The 20,973-nt window shown below is 38.9% G+C and overlaps 1 protein-coding gene across 1 annotated transcript; it reads right to left on the reverse strand.

Moving 5' to 3' along the window:
- Positions 1 to 2,255: 2,255 nt before the first annotated feature.
- On the reverse strand, positions 2,256 to 20,493 carry anxa5a (annexin A5a). Its single transcript, XM_071900242.2, has 12 exons — positions 20,470 to 20,493; positions 18,618 to 18,702; positions 15,973 to 16,067; positions 14,247 to 14,360; positions 11,045 to 11,135; positions 10,335 to 10,414; positions 9,774 to 9,824; positions 7,949 to 8,042; positions 6,599 to 6,694; positions 6,286 to 6,344; positions 4,522 to 4,644; positions 2,256 to 2,315 (listed from the first exon to the last, which is right to left on the reverse strand). The coding sequence occupies exons 1-12, from the start codon at positions 20,491 to 20,493 to the stop codon at positions 2,256 to 2,258; spliced, it is 972 nt and encodes a 323-aa protein (XP_071756343.1).
- Positions 20,494 to 20,973: the final 480 nt, after the last annotated feature.

The raw sequence follows: 20,973 nt of genomic DNA on the forward strand, positions 1-20,973 counted from the left end.
ACAAAACAAAGTCACATTTTCACAATAGAGAGGCGGAAGCTAGCTAATTAGAGCAGAGATCCAACAGAAATTCTGGAATAATACTTGGACTTGAGAACAAAATGTCTTGTGACACCGGTGGCTCGCTTGTAGCAACACTGTCCTCCGTCATTGAGCAGCTGAAAATGCGAGTTTGTGTGTGTGTGTGTGTGTGTGTGTGTGTGTGTGTGAGTGTGAGTTTTGAAAGTCAGAAATTTCAGCACCAGGCCAAGTAATCATTGAGTCACTGCTATTGATTAACAACCTTAACAACCCCCTAATTTTACGTATTTCACCTTTAAGTGCAATTTATCTAATCTTTTAACTAAACTGCATTTATTTGCAAAACATCATGAAGAGCATTATCCTTACTCTGCGCCATAGTAGGTACATTTGAAAACAAAATCATGAAAACTGAATAATATGGGACCTTTAATGATGTAACATCAAGCTTAGATATGACAACAAAATGCCACAGGCAGCGTGATGGAAAAACAATTTTGCAGTGAATCGCAGTAAAGACATGGAGAGTCTAACAGCAGGAGCTTCTCAGGCTCAGCTTAAGCATGCCGACACATGAAAGCATTTTCCAACTTGAACCTTGAGGTGGTGTCAAAATACATAAACGTCTAAAAAACACTAATTGCTTAAACATAAGGAGGGGGCTCTGAATACCATTCTGAACCACAGAGACGTCTAGCAATAATCACCTGGGTTTGTTATGAAATATAGGCCTATAAGTCTAAGTGATCATTAAGGTGAGTTGATGGATCCAGACTCAGATCTTCATTTACATAGCAGTATAAGACTTGTCCATTATGTAAACATGCTTGCTGCTCTACCTAGTGTTATCCCTCAAACATAAACTGTCTGTATTTAATTATAAGAATCATAACAACCTATAAGTATAGGAATCAACACCATAACGAGGTAGGAGGGTGGAATGTCTGGATAATTTCGCTGAAATACCATGAGATTCATTAGTGCCAGTAAAGATCACATGTATAGTAATAGTCAAGAATTTGTTTTTTTATTGTCTTAAATGAACAGTTGAAGGGATTTATTCCAAAGCATTGTAAATCCATTATAGATCATTGGATTGGTCACTATTAAGAAACAAAACAAAACCGATAATTCACCTAAAATCCTATGATTTGGTAAGTAAAGCATAGCTAATAGTCAATAATTTTCAATGGTGAGTCTTACTTTCATTTCAATAATAATTAGTCACATTTTTGTAATGGTGGATCTCTAATTTTGCAATGCATCTCTTCTATTCTACTAATGGAAAACAGTGTTGGGAAATGCTCTTTGTTTTTTTTTTTAGCCTTTGCTGCCACCCTGTGGTTCAACTTCAGCTTCGGTGGAGTCATTTCTTTTCCCATCTATTGACCTAAGGACCCAGTTAAGTTTGACATCAGGCGATCATGCAGAAAGTCGTGAAGGCAATAGAAGTCTTTATATGACTCAGCAAATGTCTAATAGCGTCCCATTACTTATTGATCACTGACAGCCATGTTGCAACCCAAGTCCGGATCAGCAGTTCATTTGTAATTAATGAGAGCGCGAGCGTTGTCGACATGAGAGGTTTAATAATTCAGCAGCAGCATTGTATTTTCTAACTTGCATTTAACACATGAAGTCAGGCATGTGCACAAGTACATTGTGTAGGCTATACATTTTGCTAGAAATAGGGTGTAAGCAGGACAATTTACGTATTTCAAAAAATGTAACCATAAATTAACATTATTTCAAATACACAAATGATCCTATCTACTATTTTAAAGCAAAGATCTTAAGGTAACACATAATTGGAATAGTAACCAGTAATCTGCTTCATTTTCATGCCAGCAATCATTTTGTAAGAGTCTGTGTCAGTTGTTTTCAAATGGTGAATATCTCATCTTGGAATGAAACTCGTGTTAACTAAATATGCGTATTGTTGTAGAGTTGTGTACTGATTATATTGTGTTTTACATTAAAGAAAAACAATAGAGCAAGAGCTTTAAAATGAATCTCTAAACTAACTGCTCTTCCTTTAGTTCCTGACCAAGATAATGTCATAAGTCAAGATGACAAGCAGGGTAATTCACGCTAATTCAATCAATAGCAAACCAATGTCAGAAAGAGTCAACAACTGTGGATCGATAACCTCATCTCTGGTATAGCTTTGTCTGGCAGCACCATCACAGCTCATCATTCAGTGCTGCTGTGCTCATCACAAAACAGCAGCGTCATTAATCATTTCCACCACAGAGGTAGAGCAAAGCCTTCTGGTAGTCTCCAGTTGTGTCCTCCTGGAAAAAAAAGAGAAACAGACAGATGCTTATATAAGATCAGTCTTACAAAATACAGAAGTTCACTCTTTATTTCCAAGGAAGAAGAAGCCATGATCCAGCATTTGTAGAGAGATCAAGTAGCCTAAACGCCAAGCTAGCCAGATGCTAGCCAACTCCCTGTCACCAGGGGTGGAAATGACTACATTTCCCTGGGGAGACCCACACTGTCGCCTAGGAAGTTATTTACGGTAAGCAATATCACACAAGATGGAGTGCTGTTATACTGTATATCAGTATGGCTGTGATACAGTCGTAGGCACTAGGCTGCAGGCCGAGTGCCAAAGATAATATATATGCACCTTCAATAGATTTATATCAGAACTGACCGAATTCCCTCTGCTTTATGTTACCCGGGGCATTTAATTTAATCAATTTGTTGCATCATCTCTGTAATTTATGAAGGGAGTTATTATGAGGCTGCTGGTGAGGAAAGGGATGAGTTGGGAATAAAGTCTGTTCAGAGGTTGCTGAGCATGTGGTAAATATTTGCAGCTGGAGTGACAAATATTCACAGATTGGAGTTTCAGTTCGACAGACATTTCTCTGAGGCAGAGCTGCGCTGGCGGCAGAAATAATCCGATTGGTTGAGTTAAAGCTCAGTGGGCGGAGCCAAAGAATCACAATTTTTCAGAGCTCAAGTTAGCTAAGTGGCAAACTTAAACGACGAAGAAGCAACTCTGGTCAAAATATAAATGGCAATGACTTTTTTTTTTTCATTCATTCATTACGATGACATTTATGATCTTGGAAGGTCAGCAGCTAGCTAACCAGCTTACATTTTTCAGTTAGTAGCAGAGTGCTTCATAATATTAGCTTCCTCCTCTCTTATTCCTTGTCTTTTTCACTTGGCTTCAGTCTAACTTTTTCTACTAAACTGTGGTTCCGCCCACTGAGGTTTAACTCAACCATTCAGATTATTTATACCTCTGGAGCAGCTCTGCCTCTAAAACTCCAACCTGCTAAATATTAATTTAATGAATTTGAGTATCTGGGATGAAATTGCAAATTGCTGCTTTTGTGAGAGAGAGTCATGTTTCTTTGTTTGTTTTTTATTACCCAACAGCCGTGATATGACATGGAGGAAAAGTGTTCCACCTGCAACTAAAATCTACTGGATGTCCAATGGGAATAAGCGTAGACTAGCCTTCAGTAAGATTTGAAACATTACCCGCCCAATCAACCAGGGAAATCTAAGTAACAGGAGTGGAAAAGACTCAAATGATTTAATGGTATATATCCTTTTTTTATAATAGCCTACTGGATACCGGCTATCTAAAATTCCTTACTCAATATTTCACGATAATTTAATCCTCAAAAATGTCGCAAAAGTCTTACGTTTTCTAATAACTCAGTAATGAGTTGTACCAGCAGCCATTTTTCAAGAGGTGTCAGTATTTTTAAATGATTGTAAATGAAATGAAACGCTTCTCTTATCCGCTGAACTTTAACGGTTGAGGAAGGCAATAAGAACAGCGGGTCCAGAGAGATTAGATTCATACAGTGGGCTTGTGTGAAGAGCAGAGAATCAGTCCAATCAATCTGTACAAGGCATTTAAAGGACATCCATATTTCCCTTACTGTCCTTTCCATCACTGCATGACATGATTGGTGTAAGAGCATAACCAGAGTACACCCAGTTGGTGCTTTTAAATGTAAGTATGTCAGGCAGTATGTCAGGGTGGGGAAACTGAGCAGATATTGGAGAGAATCTACACTTTGAAAATCTTACAACAATGCTTTTTTTTCCCAAAAGATTAAATTATTAATAATAATTTCAGGTAAACCTTTAAATTACATGCCATTAATCACGTAGTAATGACTGGAAATAGCTAAGTAATATAGATGTAATAAGTAGTTATAGCATTAGAATGACTGGAAATTATTGCGTAATATACATGTATCCTGTGTAATTAATGGCCTGTAATTTAAAGGGTTACCTAATTTGACAGTAGATTCCAAAAAACATTAATGGAATATACAGAAACACTGAGAAAATTGATTGTAGCAATTACTGGCATTAGCTTTTCAGGCAACTCCAACAAGACAGACTGCTTATGCAACATCATAATTGCACATTATGATCAATCAAAACATTATAACATGTTGAAGTTAGTTTAAAACTGATGCAAATTTCTGTAAGCCTTTATACTCTAGTGGACAGTACCTGGATGGTGGTGTAAAGCGAGGCTCCGTACATCTTCTTGAAGCTGGCTCTGATGTCCAGCATGTCCACCTCGCTCCGAGACACCATTATCCTCATCAGGGTGTCGTCGTCAGTTCCAGCACGCTAAGCATAAGAACAACAACTGGAGTCAATCAACAATATATGAAACTCAATTAAACTCAGTAGTTTCTTCATCAAGCTGTTTAAAACACGATTTATCGTGTAGTAGTAGTATCCGTCTTTGACCAAGACAAAGGACCGCCGACAAAAACGTAGTGTCACTCAGTGTGTTGACAGTGGTTAATTATGTGCTGAATGCAACCTTGAAAAAAAAAACTCAGCAGGTGTTGAAGAAGTTGTAGTTACTCACAGGGAATACAATACAAAAAAAACCTGCACACTACTTCTAGAGTTCCCATAATTTATTGAAATAAACACAAGCTCTGATTCGATACCCAATGAGACCTCTAGTCAAAACATTCAATAAATTATGGCCGCAGCAAAAGTAAGTGTGCAGTCTTTTTTCTTTTTCTCTTAGTTGGGTGCAAAATGTTCATGAGTTTGAACACATGAATTCATTCCACTTGCAACAGTGTGTGCTTGACAATAAAGCAACACGCTTTCAGACAAAATAGATGATATAGACCTTGGATGTAGGGACTTATAGACATACAGACATAGCCTAGAACATAGGGCATGTTCACATCAGCATGTTTGGAGCAGTCTGTTTGAACTCTGGAGCATTTACTCTTTTAGTTTGGATTGTTTGGGCAGATAAGACCAATGTCATTCAAACTCAGGTGGCACCAAATGGACATTTTCTAAGGGAACTGCAGTGCAGTTTGTTAGGAATGATAATGTAATCCCAACCAACTACAGGAAACGACCCAAAAGTGCAAGGTGTTCTGGGTATAAGGATACGGATATTGACACCTGTCATTCTTGGAAAGCCTAGCATAACAAAATGAAGTGAGGGCAAACTTGGAGTCAAGATGAGGTGAAATTTTTTGGTACCTATGAACACCCACCGTCCACATCTCTGACTCTGGTGGGATGACAGGTTACCAAAACTCTGTCCAATAAACGAGCCACATGTGAGTTCATGTGACTTTTGTTTACAAGCCCTGGTTCACTTGTAATTGGGCAGTGTGGAGCAAAACAAACAAAACAAAGTACACTTTTCCACTACAGTTCATAGCAAAGAAAATGAACTACACCACCCATACAGACGTATTCCAAGACATAGACCGACACTAGAAGACACCCTAAGACATATAAACCTACCTTAGGGAGATACCCTCAGACATTTAAACAAGGCCAATGATATAGACTAAGCCTAGAATACAGAGACATAACCTAGGGTACAGAAATATATCCTAGGGTATGGACCTATAGGACTTGAAGGGTTTTGTTCCAAAACAACTATAAATCCACTATGGAAAAATGTTGCTACTTGAAATTAAACATTTCAAAAATATGAATGATTGTATGATCGTATGTGCTTTTGAATTTGTGTTTCTGAAGATGCAGCATGTTTCTCTCCCTTGTAATAATAAACTTTATTTGTATAGCACCTTTCATACAAGAAATGCAGCTCAAAGTGCAAATATCTTGTAGTGTGTTTGCACCCATCGGCCACTGTAGATATCTCCTTTTGGAAAGAAACTCTTCATATAGACAGTTACCATAAGACAAAATGACAAAATGAAAATACCTCGGGACACATAGACGTACACTAGGACACTGGGGGACAGTGATACCTACCCTCATCGATCCATAAAGTTCCTCTGCAAAATACGTTGGGACACTCCTGGCACACTTCACTATGGAAAAAAACATAAGGCATTGAAAAGGTTCTTTGTTACCAAATTTACTGTGTGTGGCGTTTTTGTCTTGTTAATCTGACATTGGATTGTCTTAGTACTTTTTCTTATGGCATTGATTTCTCCTTTCAAGTATTACCTTATGTTGTACAGTATTTCATTCTAACATGCATGTCAGAAAAACCTCCCCTGAGGTCAAACTGTCTGTGTTTATGGGCAGTCTGGTATCAGTCCAAATAAATCATGGGTCTTACCAACAGCTAGCAGCAAGTTCTCCAAGTTCCCAGTGGTCTCGCTTTTAATGCTGTCCTCTATATCAGAGCCAGACAGCTTCTTATAGGCGTCAAACACTATGGGAAACAAAACAATCACAGTGACACTTTGATGTTTCTTTGAGAGTTAAACAAACCCCCTCCACTATTAAGATGGTTGTGCCATTTTCAACACATCAGTGTGTAAACTGTACATGTTAACAAAAACCTAGGTTGGCCTTTTTGAATGCTTGTATAGCAACTTTTCCTTTGCTTTCTATGTTACAGTATGTGATTTTGATTGTATTTTGCTTTGTACATTTTATTGCATTGCACAGTATCCACTTTATTAGGTACACCTAGCCAGTACTGCAAAGGACCCACTTTTGCCTCCGGAACAGCCTAAATTCTTCGAGCCGTGGATTCAACAAGGTGAATCAACAAGATTTTTCAGTGGCACATTCATGCTCATACCAGGGTTTAGATCTAGGGAAGGTCATGGGAGTGAACTAAAGTCACTGTCATGTTACAAAAACCTTCTTGAGATGATGCCACATTATCCTGCTGGAAGTTTCCGTTTGAAAAAGGGGAGACTGTGGCCATGAAGGAATGAACCTTTGGCCCTTTGTGCTGCACCTCAGCATCAGTGTTTAGGTATGCTGTGGTGTTCAAGCGATGCTCAGTTGGTACTAAGAGACCAAACATGTGCGAAGAAACCATTCCCCACATCATTACAGCACCAAGAACAGCCTGTGCTGTTGACACCAGGCAGGATGGATCCATGGATCCATGCCCTCAAGACCGCCGCTGAATGGATGGTTTTCGCTTATCGCACCATTCTCGCTACACTTAAAGACTGTAGTGCACAAAAATCCCATCAACGATCATACTACCTTGTCCATTCTAACTCTTAGTCGAACAGTAACTGAACCTTTTTACCCCGTCTGCATGCTTTATGATTTATTTACGTGGGACTCGCTGTCTGGAGGACTGAAGTGTTTGCATAAATGGGGAGGTGAAATAATAAAGTGCAATGAAGTAGGACTAAGTAGTAGTCGTAAGAATTAGGATAAAAAGAATAATAGAGCGGATATTGAGTGGATATTGTTTCTCTGCAACGTCTGATGCTGCTCTCTTCACCTGTTGATCTCAATGGGATTTGCCAGTTAAATAAACATAAAATAAAAATTATCAATCTTTTTTTTTAAGTGTATAGGATTAGAGAGGTCAGTAACACTCCATTTCACAGAATTTTAGAAGTAAAATAATCAACTGACATACACACATCATGACAAGCAAATGCACTAGCACACACACATGCACACACACACACACACACAAACACACACTCACCTTTTCTGAGATGCTCTGTGCTCCTGTTGCCAAGAATCGTAATGAATTTTTCCTCATCTGTGCCAAACTTGCCCTCACCAGCAGCATACAAGTCCTAAAGTGACACACACACACACACACACACACACACACACATACACACACACACACACATACACACACACACACACACAGCAACCTTGTAGAGACTTGACTTAGTTGAACAAACAGACAGAACAGAAATAACAGCGCTGTGGGACCTTCTACCATTCTTCCATAGCTCATCAGTTGCTCAAACAACATACATTTTTCATCATTGATCAAATAAAAACAAATAACGATTCATTCATCCTAATTAATTCATTATTTGTTTTTAATTATACACTGCTATTTCTGCTTCAGTTGATCACAGAATGTACCTCCATGTTTTTGCACTGCAGGAACGATGCTATTATTGATTAAATTACCATCATCGAGGAGGATTAGCAACATGTTAATACCCAGTTAGATGCATGTAGGATCACTAAACATGGTCATTAGTGTTGGTTCCCAATTTATAACTCAATATCAATAATGAGGAATCGTTCTGAAGAAATAGGATTTTCCATTTCAGGAAGTTAATATCCTTAAATCGATTTATGGTATTGACCGTTCTTCAGAGAGCGCTGTGTGCTCAAAGCTCTCTTGGCCTTTAGCGCTCTATACTTTGGAGAATAGCCTCAAGAATGTGGTCATATCCTTAACATGTTGATATTTGAAAGAAGTGAAATCTAATTATTTCTGCTCTGTAGCACAGTGGTCATCTTCCTGCAGTGTGAGGTTTTGCCTTTGTTCATATCCTTTCTTTCTTTAAAGGTGCTACATGCAGCATTTTAACCTCAATAAATCATGGCCACATTAATTTTGAGACATTCATATAATTACCGTAAACAAATGAGGCCATTGCTGAAAAGATTGGAAGCCTCTACACTGCATTTTACATTGTGTGCCACCAGGTCGGATTTTGCGGGAAATCTGTATTGCTGCTGTATTGCTTTACAGCAAACGGGGAAATTGCTTTACGGCACCAAACAGGAAGAATAACTTCACGTTAGCTTACTTTGTCTGAATGCATATTCAGAGTTATCAAGGGCTATTAGTGGCTCTTATCCTTCTTCTTTCTTTTTTCAAACAAACACATGGAGTGAAACCAGAAAGGTGGAGGGGAGACAAGAAGCAACATCCTCTTTGCGACAGGAAGCAACAGGGTTTATGGGTAATTTTGAGAAACGATAGAGGATACCAATCGTCTCGACCGTAGACTTATTTGGTTAACACTTTACAATAAGGGTACATTAATTAAGGGTTAGTTAATGCTTAATAAGCATTAACTAACCCTTAATTAACAGTTAACTAATGTGTCTGGTAATCATTTACTAATGGTGTTCATGTTAACTAAGGTATTAATTTATACATTATTTAATAGTCATCTTTATAAACTATTAAATAATGTATAAATTAATACCTTAGTTAACATGAACACCATTAGTAAATTACACATTTGTTAACTGTTAATTAAGGGTTAGTTAATGCTTATTAAGCATTAACTAACCCTTATTAAGCAACTAACCCTTAACTTAGTGTACCTTTATTTGTTTATGGTGATATACCAAGGTATCACAATTAATTTGGCAATTGATGGTTAACAATGCTACAGGTACATTTAAGAGAACCTTCATGCATGCAATTATGAACAAGTTTGGGTTATTTGTTGAAATTTTCTGAATTTGTCTTTCATCCAAAAAAATCTTTATAAAACCAAAAAAAAAAAAGCTTTTGCAGGGTTTTTGTTGTCATTTCTTCTTACCTTGGCGTCTTTTTCAATCTTTCCCTCGTCCACCCCCTCCTCCCTGCTCCCCTTCACGGCCGGATGAACAGTCAGTCAGACAGAGAGACAGACAGACAGGTAGACAGACAGGTAGACAGACAGGTAGACAGGCAGGTAAACAGACAGACAGACAGATGGATGGATGGAAAGCAAAATTAGGTCAGGGTGGATGGAAACACGGTGACCTCAGTCCTGCTGAGAGCCTCTCAACCTGGCAACCCATGAAGATTACATTATCAGCCGAGTCTCTCAGAACCTGGCAAGCCGTGAAGATTACATTTCTGCCTGTAGAACAAACACACCTGAGAAGCTGAACTGTATGCAGCGCGTCGCTCCGTCCCCCCCGCCCCTCCCTCCCTCTCCTCCCTCTCCTCCCTCTCCTCCCCCTTTCCCAATCCACACTTAAACCTCTCATGACTTTCTAATGGCATCACCAGAGCTTCTCATTATCAGGAAAGGAAAGATGAGTCCTTCCGACAGCCCCCCTCTCCCTCTCTCTCTCTCCCCCCCCCCCTCCCTCTCTCCCCCCCCCCTCTCTACCTGCAGCAGGATCACCAGGAGTTTCTGATAGTGTCCTGACGTGTCACCGCAGATATCTTTCTCCAGCTTGCCACCACAGTCTGGAAGAAAGGGGAGAAGAGGGGCAGAAGATTGCTTACACTTCCCCGCTCACAACAACCATTACTGCTTGCAATCGACCCCAGTGGGCCGCCCTGTGTTTTGCAGAGGGATCTCGGTACGGCAGCGATTTGATTAGTCGCCTAACGGACAGCTTGGCCTTCTCTTTTGTCCGGATCAAATAAACTGGCCTATTTGCCTTTGGCCCTTTGTGCCTTTGTTCTCACCGTTGTGGTTTTCTGCAGCATACTTGTAAAGTGCGGTTCACATACTATGTTCCATTACGGTTTGTGCAGGTTTCAGTTTGGTGCAGGGATTTTAGAAAGGTGTACACATATTTGGTAGTGTCCAATTTGAGTGGGTATCTTCATCTTGCAAGTAGGGCCGGGCGATAATTCAATATTATCGTTTATCGTCTTTCAGTGGAATTTGTAAACCGTTTCCGTTCGCACAGTTTACAAATCCGTTCGCACGGATTTACACATCGAGTTTTTTTTTCTACCATGTGACCCCAGAGGGGTTCCGTACTTTCTCACAAGAAACCATGAAAAAATAACTAACTAACCAATTACAGTCATTGTAAACTATTTTTTTGTTGTTTTTCCCCTCTATGTCATGGCTGAGCAAGTCACCTTTCTTGTAGACTTTGATGATGTCCTTAATCTGCTGTCCGGTCCTGGAGGCCATGATCTCAATCAGCACGTTGTCGTCGGTCCCGGCGCCCTGGGGAACCAAACACAACACAAGAATAAACTCCAGAGATTATAACAGGGATGCCATTTTTAATCCACGAGTCTACGAAAGGCAGGTACTATAAGTTTTACTTCTTCCTGCCCCTTTTCAGTCATGGTGCGTATATACACTATGTATATATACAGTATATATCTGTGTATATGGGTATATGGGTATGTACATGTAAATAAATGACATATATATATATCTATAATGTATATGTACATACTTTGTTATGCTTGAGTTGGACCTAGTTTGGGACAAAATGCATTTGTGTTGCAATGTATGTTGATAGCAACACAGCATATTCTGGCATTAACATACTTATACTGTGTAGAAAAGTAATACAAATGTATGCTATTGCAAACTAGACATACAAATATGCCATATATGCAAATACACATCCTTTTTAAGTAGATTACCATAAATCCCCTAGCATGGAACTCAATATAATTAGAGATCATTAAAGTTTCATTTTATGTTGTGTAATGTTTTGTTGGAAAGCTAAAAGACCTGGCTGAGGATAAAGAAAAAAGAAAGCATAATTTGTGAATACATAGGACTCTAATGAATTTTGTAATCACAGAATGAGTAAGCTAAGTTCAAATAGCGAATACTGAAGAGAATTATAATGTTATGGTTCAGTCTCTCATGCCTCAGCGTAATTAACCTTACAGCAAAAAAAAAAAAAAAATATCTGAAATACCAAACAAACTGAGCAGCAGGTTTAATACCAATGTGGAGGCCAAGTCCTGAGTGCTTTGCCTTCACTTTGATTGAACATTTCATTCACACGGGTAATGTAAATGTAAATACAACTGGAGCATAATGAGAGCTAAAAATGAGTTTCATTTGTATGTTATGAGAAGATCCAGACTGCTAATCGTGTTTTCCTCAGGCAACTCCGGCTCCAAAGTTTATGGGTCTTGATTGCAATTGAAAAGAGCATTACAGCTAAATCTCTCGTGCCTCAAAGAGAGAGAAAATGTCTGACATACCAAAGAAATTGAGCAGTAAATCAAGCCTACAGTACCGATATAAAAGCCGCGCTGTGCCTCCGGTTCGATGGAGCATCTCACACACTTGAGCAACGCTGGGTGCAAGAGATAGATATGACGAGAAATGTAATTCCCAGGTGTTACAACATGGATTGAGTCTGCAGACGGAACATAATTCAGAACAGAAACATGTGAGGGGAAGCAGTCCCATTAGTCCCAACTATCCAAACACAATAAGAGGGGAGTGTCTCTCCAGAGTAGCTCTAATAAAACAGCAGCCCTGACCTCTGACCCTACGTAGACCTGAAGGAGATGTGGGGTCCAAGGCAAGGTTAAAGGATTTATGAAAACGACAGCACATGAAAAATGTTTATCATTATGGAGCACACAGCGGTTTACCAAAACAGGACTCAGGGACATTAGACCTGTTTTCCACTGATGAGCCTCATCAGTTTTGTGTTTAGATAACGTCAGCTTGTTAGTTAGCTAATAGCTAACTGTAGTATCTGGTCAGCTGTTAGTTTTGTTTACACCTCTGATTTACACAGTAGAATATGTTAGGGGTTAGTAGCAACTTATTACATTTACTCATGTTACTGTAATTGAGTTGTTTTTTGCACTTTTTGAGTATTTCTTAAAATCAGTAATTTTGCTTTTGCTTAAGTACATTTTTACTTAAGTATTGTACTTCACTACATTTTAAATCACATCCATTACAGAGTAAAAATGCTGTGTCTCTCCATAAGCATCAGAAACTGGATGTAAATTCACAAATTGTGGAGCCATTCACAGTGAGCAGAAGAAGAGAAGAGCAATCCTGCTTTACTTTGTTTGTGCAGTTAATTTAGTAATTTCTAAATGACCACAGCTAACAATGTTCTCTTTTCTAAAAAAGTAGCTCAACCTTTACTCTGATAGGCTACATTTTAAATGAGCTACTTTAATACTTTTACATACAGTAAGTCGATTTTTACACCAGTATGTTTATACGGAGCCCCTCTGGGGTCACATGGTAGAAAAAAAAACTTGATGTGTAAATCGAACGGATTTGTAAACTCTGCAAACGGATTTCAAAACCGTGCCCTCGGATTCACAATCCGTGCAAACGGATTTGTAAACTGTGCGAACGGAAACGGTTTACAAATCCGTTTGCACGGATTTACACATCGAGTTTTTTTTTCTACCATGTGACCCCAGAGGGGCTCCGTACGTTTACTTCTACTTAAGTAAAATAAGTAGCAAAGTAACAGTACTTCTAGTGGGACATTCTAGTACTCTTTCCACCACTGAATATTAGTTGCGTTGGTAAGTTAAGCTGCATTCCGCTGTACTCGGAACTCGGAGAAAAACGACTTCCAACATGGAAAAGTGCAAGGAAGGAACGGTCGTTCAAGTCGGAAAGTCAGACAAAATTCTTTCCGCCCGAGTTGTCCGACATAAACACAGCTGACGTCACAGCATCAATTTGTACTTAATAAAACTTGATTTTACTTGATATGTAGTTTTTGTGTTATGAAAACGTTGAGCCAACTTTGTAGTTTCCATTTGTAACGTAATTCAGTTGACTTGCGCTTCGTTGTCTTTGCTGTATGAACTCACCTGCTAATGTAACTAGAGCTGTCAGATAGCTGCCGTTAACGTTAATAGGCAACGGCTGTTGCGTCCATGTTTTCCCGAGAAGACACACTGGAACGGAAGTCCAATGGAATGCAGCCTGCTGGCTAGCTAGCTAACAGTTTGTTCTGGTTAACTGAGCTGACTCTTCTCAAGCTACAACTCAGAGTGTTTTGGAGTAGAGACTAGGGCTAAAGACAAGACAGTTTACTCACAGTAAGATTTAGAAACAAATCTATCATCAGATTTTCTTTTCTTTTTTTTTTTAACCTATGACACCACCACTTTTTCAGGTATCTCTCCTTTTTTATAGCCCAACTGTATATTAGATAGATTTATGCCAGAACTGTAAAGCCTCTATATGAGATCCTGTTGTCCTTCTACTACGGCTGCAAGTATGTGCCTAGGTTTTACTCAGCTCAACTCATTTGTATCTGAGACCTGTACTCTGAACTCATGGTAAGTGGAGAAAGAAACGCTTAATCTCTACCTTTATAGCCTTGTGCAGTTTGGAAGCATCGTAGGCGACAGACGGGGTCATCAAGGCCACGATCAGACTCTCAAACAGCCCGCCCAGCTCTGACTTCAGAGCGCTGACCAAGTCCTGTGGGCAAATGATGAGTAACAATAATAACAGCAAGAACAATAATAATTGTATTTGTTTAGCATTTAACTTAGCAACACTGCAATGCTGTAAAATTAAAGAACCAGAATAAACATATCGCATAAAGGGAAGACATTTACACCCATAGCTCTTAAATTCATGAACCATACTGGATTCCCAACAAACAAATTAACAACAGAAAAAACAAGTAACCAGTGAAATGCAAGTATAGATGTTCAGATGTGTTTTAACAGAAGAAAGATGTATTTAGCTATATTTTTGAAAGTTTCAGAGAAATATTTGTTGGCAAATGAAAAGACATGCGGCCTATATACAGAAAAATCTTATATTTACTGTGTGATATTCCCCCTAACCTACGAGCCATGACACACAGCGGCCTATCACAGACGGCTGCATCTAAAATTGATTTCTATATGCAATTAATCACAGATTTGGGCATTTCTGGGAGCATGACATGAATGGAATTAGAGGAAAGAGTGAATGATAGCATATCTGTGTGTGTGTGTGTGTGTGTGTGTGTGTGTGTGTCCGAAACACCCAAGGGACCCTATGATCCACTGCAGGTGCTGTTCAATATACAGAGAAGTCCAGCACTCATCTTCTTTGGCAGCTGAATATATATCAGATCTCTCAGGGAAAATTCCCCCATCCAGTCTGCCAACTCTCAGTTCGCTTGACCATCAGTTTTCAAATTCCACTTCCACTATTCCCATTTTACTTTCTGGATCTGTTAATAGTCAAGTCAAATTAACATATAAAGAGCTTTTACCAGAGCTTGTCTGTGTGTGTGTGTGTGTGTGTGTGTGTTTATGAGCACCCCCCGATACCCTTACACTGTTAGATATCATCAATCTGTGATGTTCAATGCATTCCAGGAGTTATTTTGTGATGAAGTGTTGTAATTTACATTTTTTTGGTGCACCCACTTTCCCTCAACCTGCCTTGTCCACTTCTACTTCAGTTAGTGATTTCCTACGTTTCCCAGAATGCCTTTCAACAACCTGCAGAGAAGGGGTGTGAACTTGTTGTTGTCAATCAAAGGAGGGCATATGGGCAGATAAATCATTTGGTGCAAAATGAAAGAAAGTGGAGCAAGAAAAAGAAAGAAGCCGTCGCTCTTTGATTCTGAGGGACTGACACCAAAACCTGACGTTTACCGCTGATATTTTAGATCGCTGAAACATTTTCTGTTATCAAACTCTATTGTAGCTGCTGGAAATGTCTCAGTGTGAAGTCATATCATCTACTTTTGGCCAGTTATCCACAGGAATAAGAAAAATACTCAAATAGGCCAGAAATTCAAGGAACATCACCAATTAGGGTGAATTAGGGTGTATTTTTCCTTTAATGATAATTCCATGATCCTTCCTGGCCTTGCATACAGCAAAAGAAAACAATGAGGGGACAATAGAAAAATATAAACGGGCAAACAAGAGTATGTACACTTATTTATAGCGGACAGCCCCGCCCCCTGTGAGCCCGGGGCGAGCGTCACCCAGGTACTGTTGGTGAGAGAGGAGGATGACCATCCATTAGTCTGGCTGCTGCCTGTCATCAGCTCTCTGTTCCGTTTCCCAGCGGCTCAGCTCACCTTTCCATGGGCCTTTTTGTAAGCCGCCTTAATTTGCTGGCGTTGATCGTTGCTGCGTGCGGTCAGGAGCATCAGGATGGCGTCTTCATCCGTACCTGGTCCAGAATATAAATAGGAATTAATATGTAGAAAACTAGATTGTTGAACTTCAAGGTGAGGCAGTAGAATCAGATGCAAGAATGTGGATAAAGAATTAAAGGAACATTTCATTTCAAATAAGTTATTTTCCTTTCAAGTAGGGCTGGGCGATAATTCAGTATTATCATTTATTGTCTTATTGGCTTTCAGTGGAATGATATTGTGATGATAGGGTGATTTTGGTATGTCATGACACATAATTCTGCTTTTTAAATTGATGAAAACAAGCACATTTTATTTAAAAACCGATAAAATGAGGTATGAAATATGAAATGTTTTTGTTATCACACTGTTGAGGAAGAAATTGAAAAATACCTATACTAAGCAACTTTCCTATGCTCACTTAAGATGTAAATATGGGTCAAAGGTCACATATTAAGTGAACATATAGGAATGTTGCTTAGTATAGGTGCCTAACATTACCATTCAGTTCAATGGGATGAACATTAATTTGATTATTTAACATGATTTTGCAGACGTGAGCCATATCGTGATATATATCGATATCGAAAAAAGTTCCTTATGATGATCGTGATATTGATTTCAACCATATTGCCCAGCACCTATATTTCAAGCTGTTTTCATTCCTTAAAAAGGGCTAATTAAACATTATTTTGTTTGCTTCCAGCAAGAGTTCGTTCTCCTCAGCGACACCTGAATGAGGGTAACTGATTGACAGCATGCAATATTCTCCTAAATGAAGAGCCGACCTCTTAAAGCAGGAGATCAGCAGTTGAGGAAGGATGGGAGATGCTGATGATCTAAATAATCAATAGCTCCTGAAAGTCAGCAGCACCTCGGGGAAAACTGCTGAGATAGACAAACAAGGGGAAGACGACTCGTGGCATTTCCTCAGAGGGTGAAATTGTAAAGTTTTCTCGAGGCAATTACGCCACAAAGCCCAATCCAAAGGTTATGAGCTCTGAAGACAGACCAGCTGAGCGTCGTTTTCCTGCTTCTACTTCCATCATTTAGTTCTTATTTTATACTTCCATGCAGGGTTTGGGCCGATAATGAATTTAATTGAGAATGCATGGTAAATTCCAATTAAATTCCTGGGATTGGAATTGGAATGACTGGAAACAGAACTGAATGAATGAATTCCATTAAATTCCACTTCTAAGAGAGTTTGTCTTGACTTGCTAAACATTCTAAATCAAACATTATGAATCAAATAAAAGAAAGTTAAACAAATCAAATACATTCAATTGTAATGTATGGATTATGATAACTCGTTATGCATCAAATACCACCTGAAGGGTCCCTTTAACATTTTATGATATTCAGTATTGATAATACATAACACTATGTGTAATCTCAGATATGTGGTAAGGAAAAAAAAATAAAAAATGGAATTTCCAATTCAATTCCAATTCTGTTTACTGTAGGTTTTTTCAAATTCCACTTCCAATTCCTCAGTTGAATAGGAATTGGTGAGTTCATTCATGAATTGACCCCAACATACGTAGTCCACTCACCAGTGAATATTTTCTCTAACTGTGAGAGTAGGAAAGCTGACAGGAAGAAGGAGCAGGAGAGACATGGGAGAGAAAGTGCTGCTGGGATGTGATACCTGGCCAATAGGTATATTTAGTATATTCAGAGGCAGCAGTCGCTAAACCCTTTTCTGAGTACACCTCTAATTTGTTGATAGGCCAATTGATTTACACTAATGACCAAAAAAGGAAGTTCCCATTTTCTATCTCAGAGATGAACATTAGATGACCTGAGAGAGGAAAATGAGGTCAAAGGTCAAACAATGAATCCAAATGAAAATGACGTCCATTCAGTAAAAACTGACCTGCTCACTGACCTCACTAGTTAATCCTCACAGTCCATTGTTTAGAGATATTACTATAGTAAAATCACTTTTACAGTAACATTAACACAATAGATGCCAAAATAGTATTATTGTTAGACCAGGATGGTAAAGTCACAATGAAGTGAAAAATGACTTTTTCATCTTGTTAGCTTATTTTCCATGTCATAATATACACCTGTGTAATAATACATGCCAAAAAACAACAAATATTTTATCATATCTTTACATCAAACTCCCAGTGCTTTTACTGGATTACTTTGATTAGAAATGTATATTTACCAATACACAGAATCGGATATAACTATCACTTATGGGTAATTTATAGGCACCTACTGTAAACCTTGCTTGGATGTGAGAAGAAAACGGTGTGTGTGAATGCAGGTTTTCATGTGGGACGCCCTATCATATATTTCATTAAATTCGGCCCATGACACCTCCAGAAGGCTCAACGGGACGTTCTGCTGTCCCACAGCCATCTCCCTCCTATCCTAACGAAATAATAAAAAACCTGAAAGGCTTTCCAGGCTGTACAGGTTTGAGTCTTGGGAGAGTTGTTTCTCTTCAGAAATACGTACTGGACTATCCCGAGAATTACATACTACATGCCATAGGAGTAATCTGTTGTATGTGAGTGGTTAAAGTGGAAATAGCAGTGGAGTGTAGCGCTCATCTTGAAAAGACTGACCGATTCCTTTCATGGCTTTGTGGAGAAGTTCGGCGTCCTGCTTGGCGTTGAAGTGGACAAAAGGTCGAACGCTGCCTCTGTGAGCCTGTGGGAAGACAGCAACAGAAATACATGTTACATAAACATTAAACAAACTTTTTCTTTGCATGTTTTCTTTATGGTTTGTACCTGTTCATTAAGAGGTTAGCTTGTTTATGAGGCCGCTTTGAATGTGTATGTGTTTCTATGTGTCAGAGGTGTGACCAAGTCAACTTTGCTCGAGTCCCAAGTCAGTCTCAAGTCTCAAGTCAAGTCCCAAGTCTAAATGTAGATTACAAGTCAAGCAAGTCAAGTCCATGTCAGTAATGTCAAGTCTCAAGTCTAAATGTAGAACACCAAGTCAAGTCAGAACAAATCAAGAGTCCAGTATCAATTTAATATCTTAAAGAAAAGTAAAATATAGGTCTTTTCAATTCGATATGGTTTTAATAGGATAAAAACTTGGTAAGAGCATCATGAGTTTGATTTCTATAATCAGTTTCAACTTCAATAAATTCAATCATTCCATACAAATTCAGAAAACAGAATTTAAATTCAGTCGTCTGGTGGAACAAATCTCATCACTTTCAATCTAAGTCATTTACACAAACACAAGATCTCAAGTCAAGACTTTAGAAACCTTTTCAAGTCACAATAGTACGATTGAAAGTCAAGTCTGACTCGAGTCCAAGTCATGTGACTTGAGTCCCCACCTCTGCCTTTGTGTAAGTATGCATGTATTTTACACTGGATCAACGCCCATTTCACTCGACCATCAGCTTTGGAGCTGCACTATTTTCCACTATGATCCTTCATAGATCCAATTGCATTTACGCTAACTTGGATTAGATTGATATATCTGCTTGCCAATATATCTGGCCGATATTGGGCTTTTATTACATATCAGATATCGGCCAGTCTGTGTTTTCCACCTTTGATATGATGCAGCTTCCTCCCTGATCTCAGCTACATAAACACAGCCTGTAAAACCTGCAATAAAATGCTGTTTTCTTTGCACATTTTATTTTTTCAATTGAATTGTTCAACAGTGTTTTGTGTAAATGAACTCTTCATTTAAAGGCAGTAAGTGAGTATCACCTGCCGCTGAACAAGTGAAGTGGGTCACCCTGCCTTAAATAGATACTAATCCGCCTAAAAGCCCTTCGTATTGGTTTCAGTGGAGAGTTTTAGTGTCACATGATGATCTAAATGCCGTTTCAGAGGCTTTTCCACCCTGACAAGAATATAACGCTAGGGGAAACACTTAGTATGTTTCATTTTTTGGGGCATAAAAATTGTCACATTTAAAGATACTGAATATCGGCGTAAAATATCAGCTATCAGCAGCTTCAACAAAAAAATATCAGCATTGGTATCGACCCTGAAAAACCCATATTGGTCGAATCCTAAAGCTAACCGTCGTCTGCCCCAGCTCTGGTGTAAGGTCTGGTTGCTGCTTTGTGTCATGGAAGGGAATTAAAAAATGTGAGAAAAAAAAAAGTGCCTTCTCTCACTCGTACTTGGATTGTTCTCAAGGGGAAATGTCATTTGAAGAAAAAGCAATAAAACATCTGCCTCGGCCTCGGCCTCGTTCGCAGGTGGGAGACGTGAAAGAATATTGTCTCCCCCTCCCCTCGCACAAGCTTTCTCTTCATAATTTCTTTTGTTGGTCATCTGTTTTGTGCGCGTTTCAATAGCTTCTGTGTGTGATGATGTGCTCAGGAGAACAAACACGTTCAACCTTGTTCAACCTCGTCCCGCATCGTGACGATGTTTTGTTTACCTTGAAGCGTCTCTCTCACACAGCGCTGACACAGCCTTGATCTTGTCTCACACTGAGGGCTGCGTTCTCAGTCATTACCAATGACTTCATTAATAGTATTTACTATACTTCATTCAACTTTCCATCTTTTCTGCAACATTTAGATACAGTATACATCTTCTGCAGACATTTTTATGCCAACTTACGTCAGAATGTGACTGTCACACTATTATGAGACAAATTACTGCTGTTGTGTGAAAACTTCAACTTAAATTTAAGGATTACAAAAATTCTCAGACCTCTTGGGCTTTTGAAATCCTTTCACAGCCCACTGAATAACATCAAAATGCATTGCCATCCAGCTGAAAACAGGGCTGTTTTTCTTAGTTTCTGAAAAGTTGACATTTTGGAAATCGAAGGTTTTCAGGACAATGGCAAAAGATTCCTCATGCAGATGATTCCTGTTGGGTGTAAAGTATTTTTTTTCATTGAACATCAATAATTCCTATTTGCTATTATGGTCATAACAGCAATAAAGCCAAGACAGAGAAGTTCTTTGAGCAAGCACTAATCAAC

This window comes from Centroberyx gerrardi, chromosome 16 (genome assembly GCF_048128805.1).
Source record: "Centroberyx gerrardi isolate f3 chromosome 16, fCenGer3.hap1.cur.20231027, whole genome shotgun sequence".
Taxonomy (NCBI): domain Eukaryota; kingdom Metazoa; phylum Chordata; class Actinopteri; order Beryciformes; family Berycidae; genus Centroberyx; species Centroberyx gerrardi.

Coding starts and splice junctions, on each gene's coding strand:
- anxa5a (XM_071900242.2), bottom strand. CDS start 20,493: ATGACTGAGAACGCAGCCCTCAGT. Junction 18,703..20,469: donor CTGAGAACGCAGCCCTCAGT/GTGAGACAAGAT, acceptor GTCTTCCCACAG/GCTCACAGAGGCAGCGTTCG. Junction 6,695..7,948: donor CACAGAGCATCTCAGAAAAG/GTGAGTGTGTGT, acceptor TGTTTCCCATAG/TGTTTGACGCCTATAAGAAG.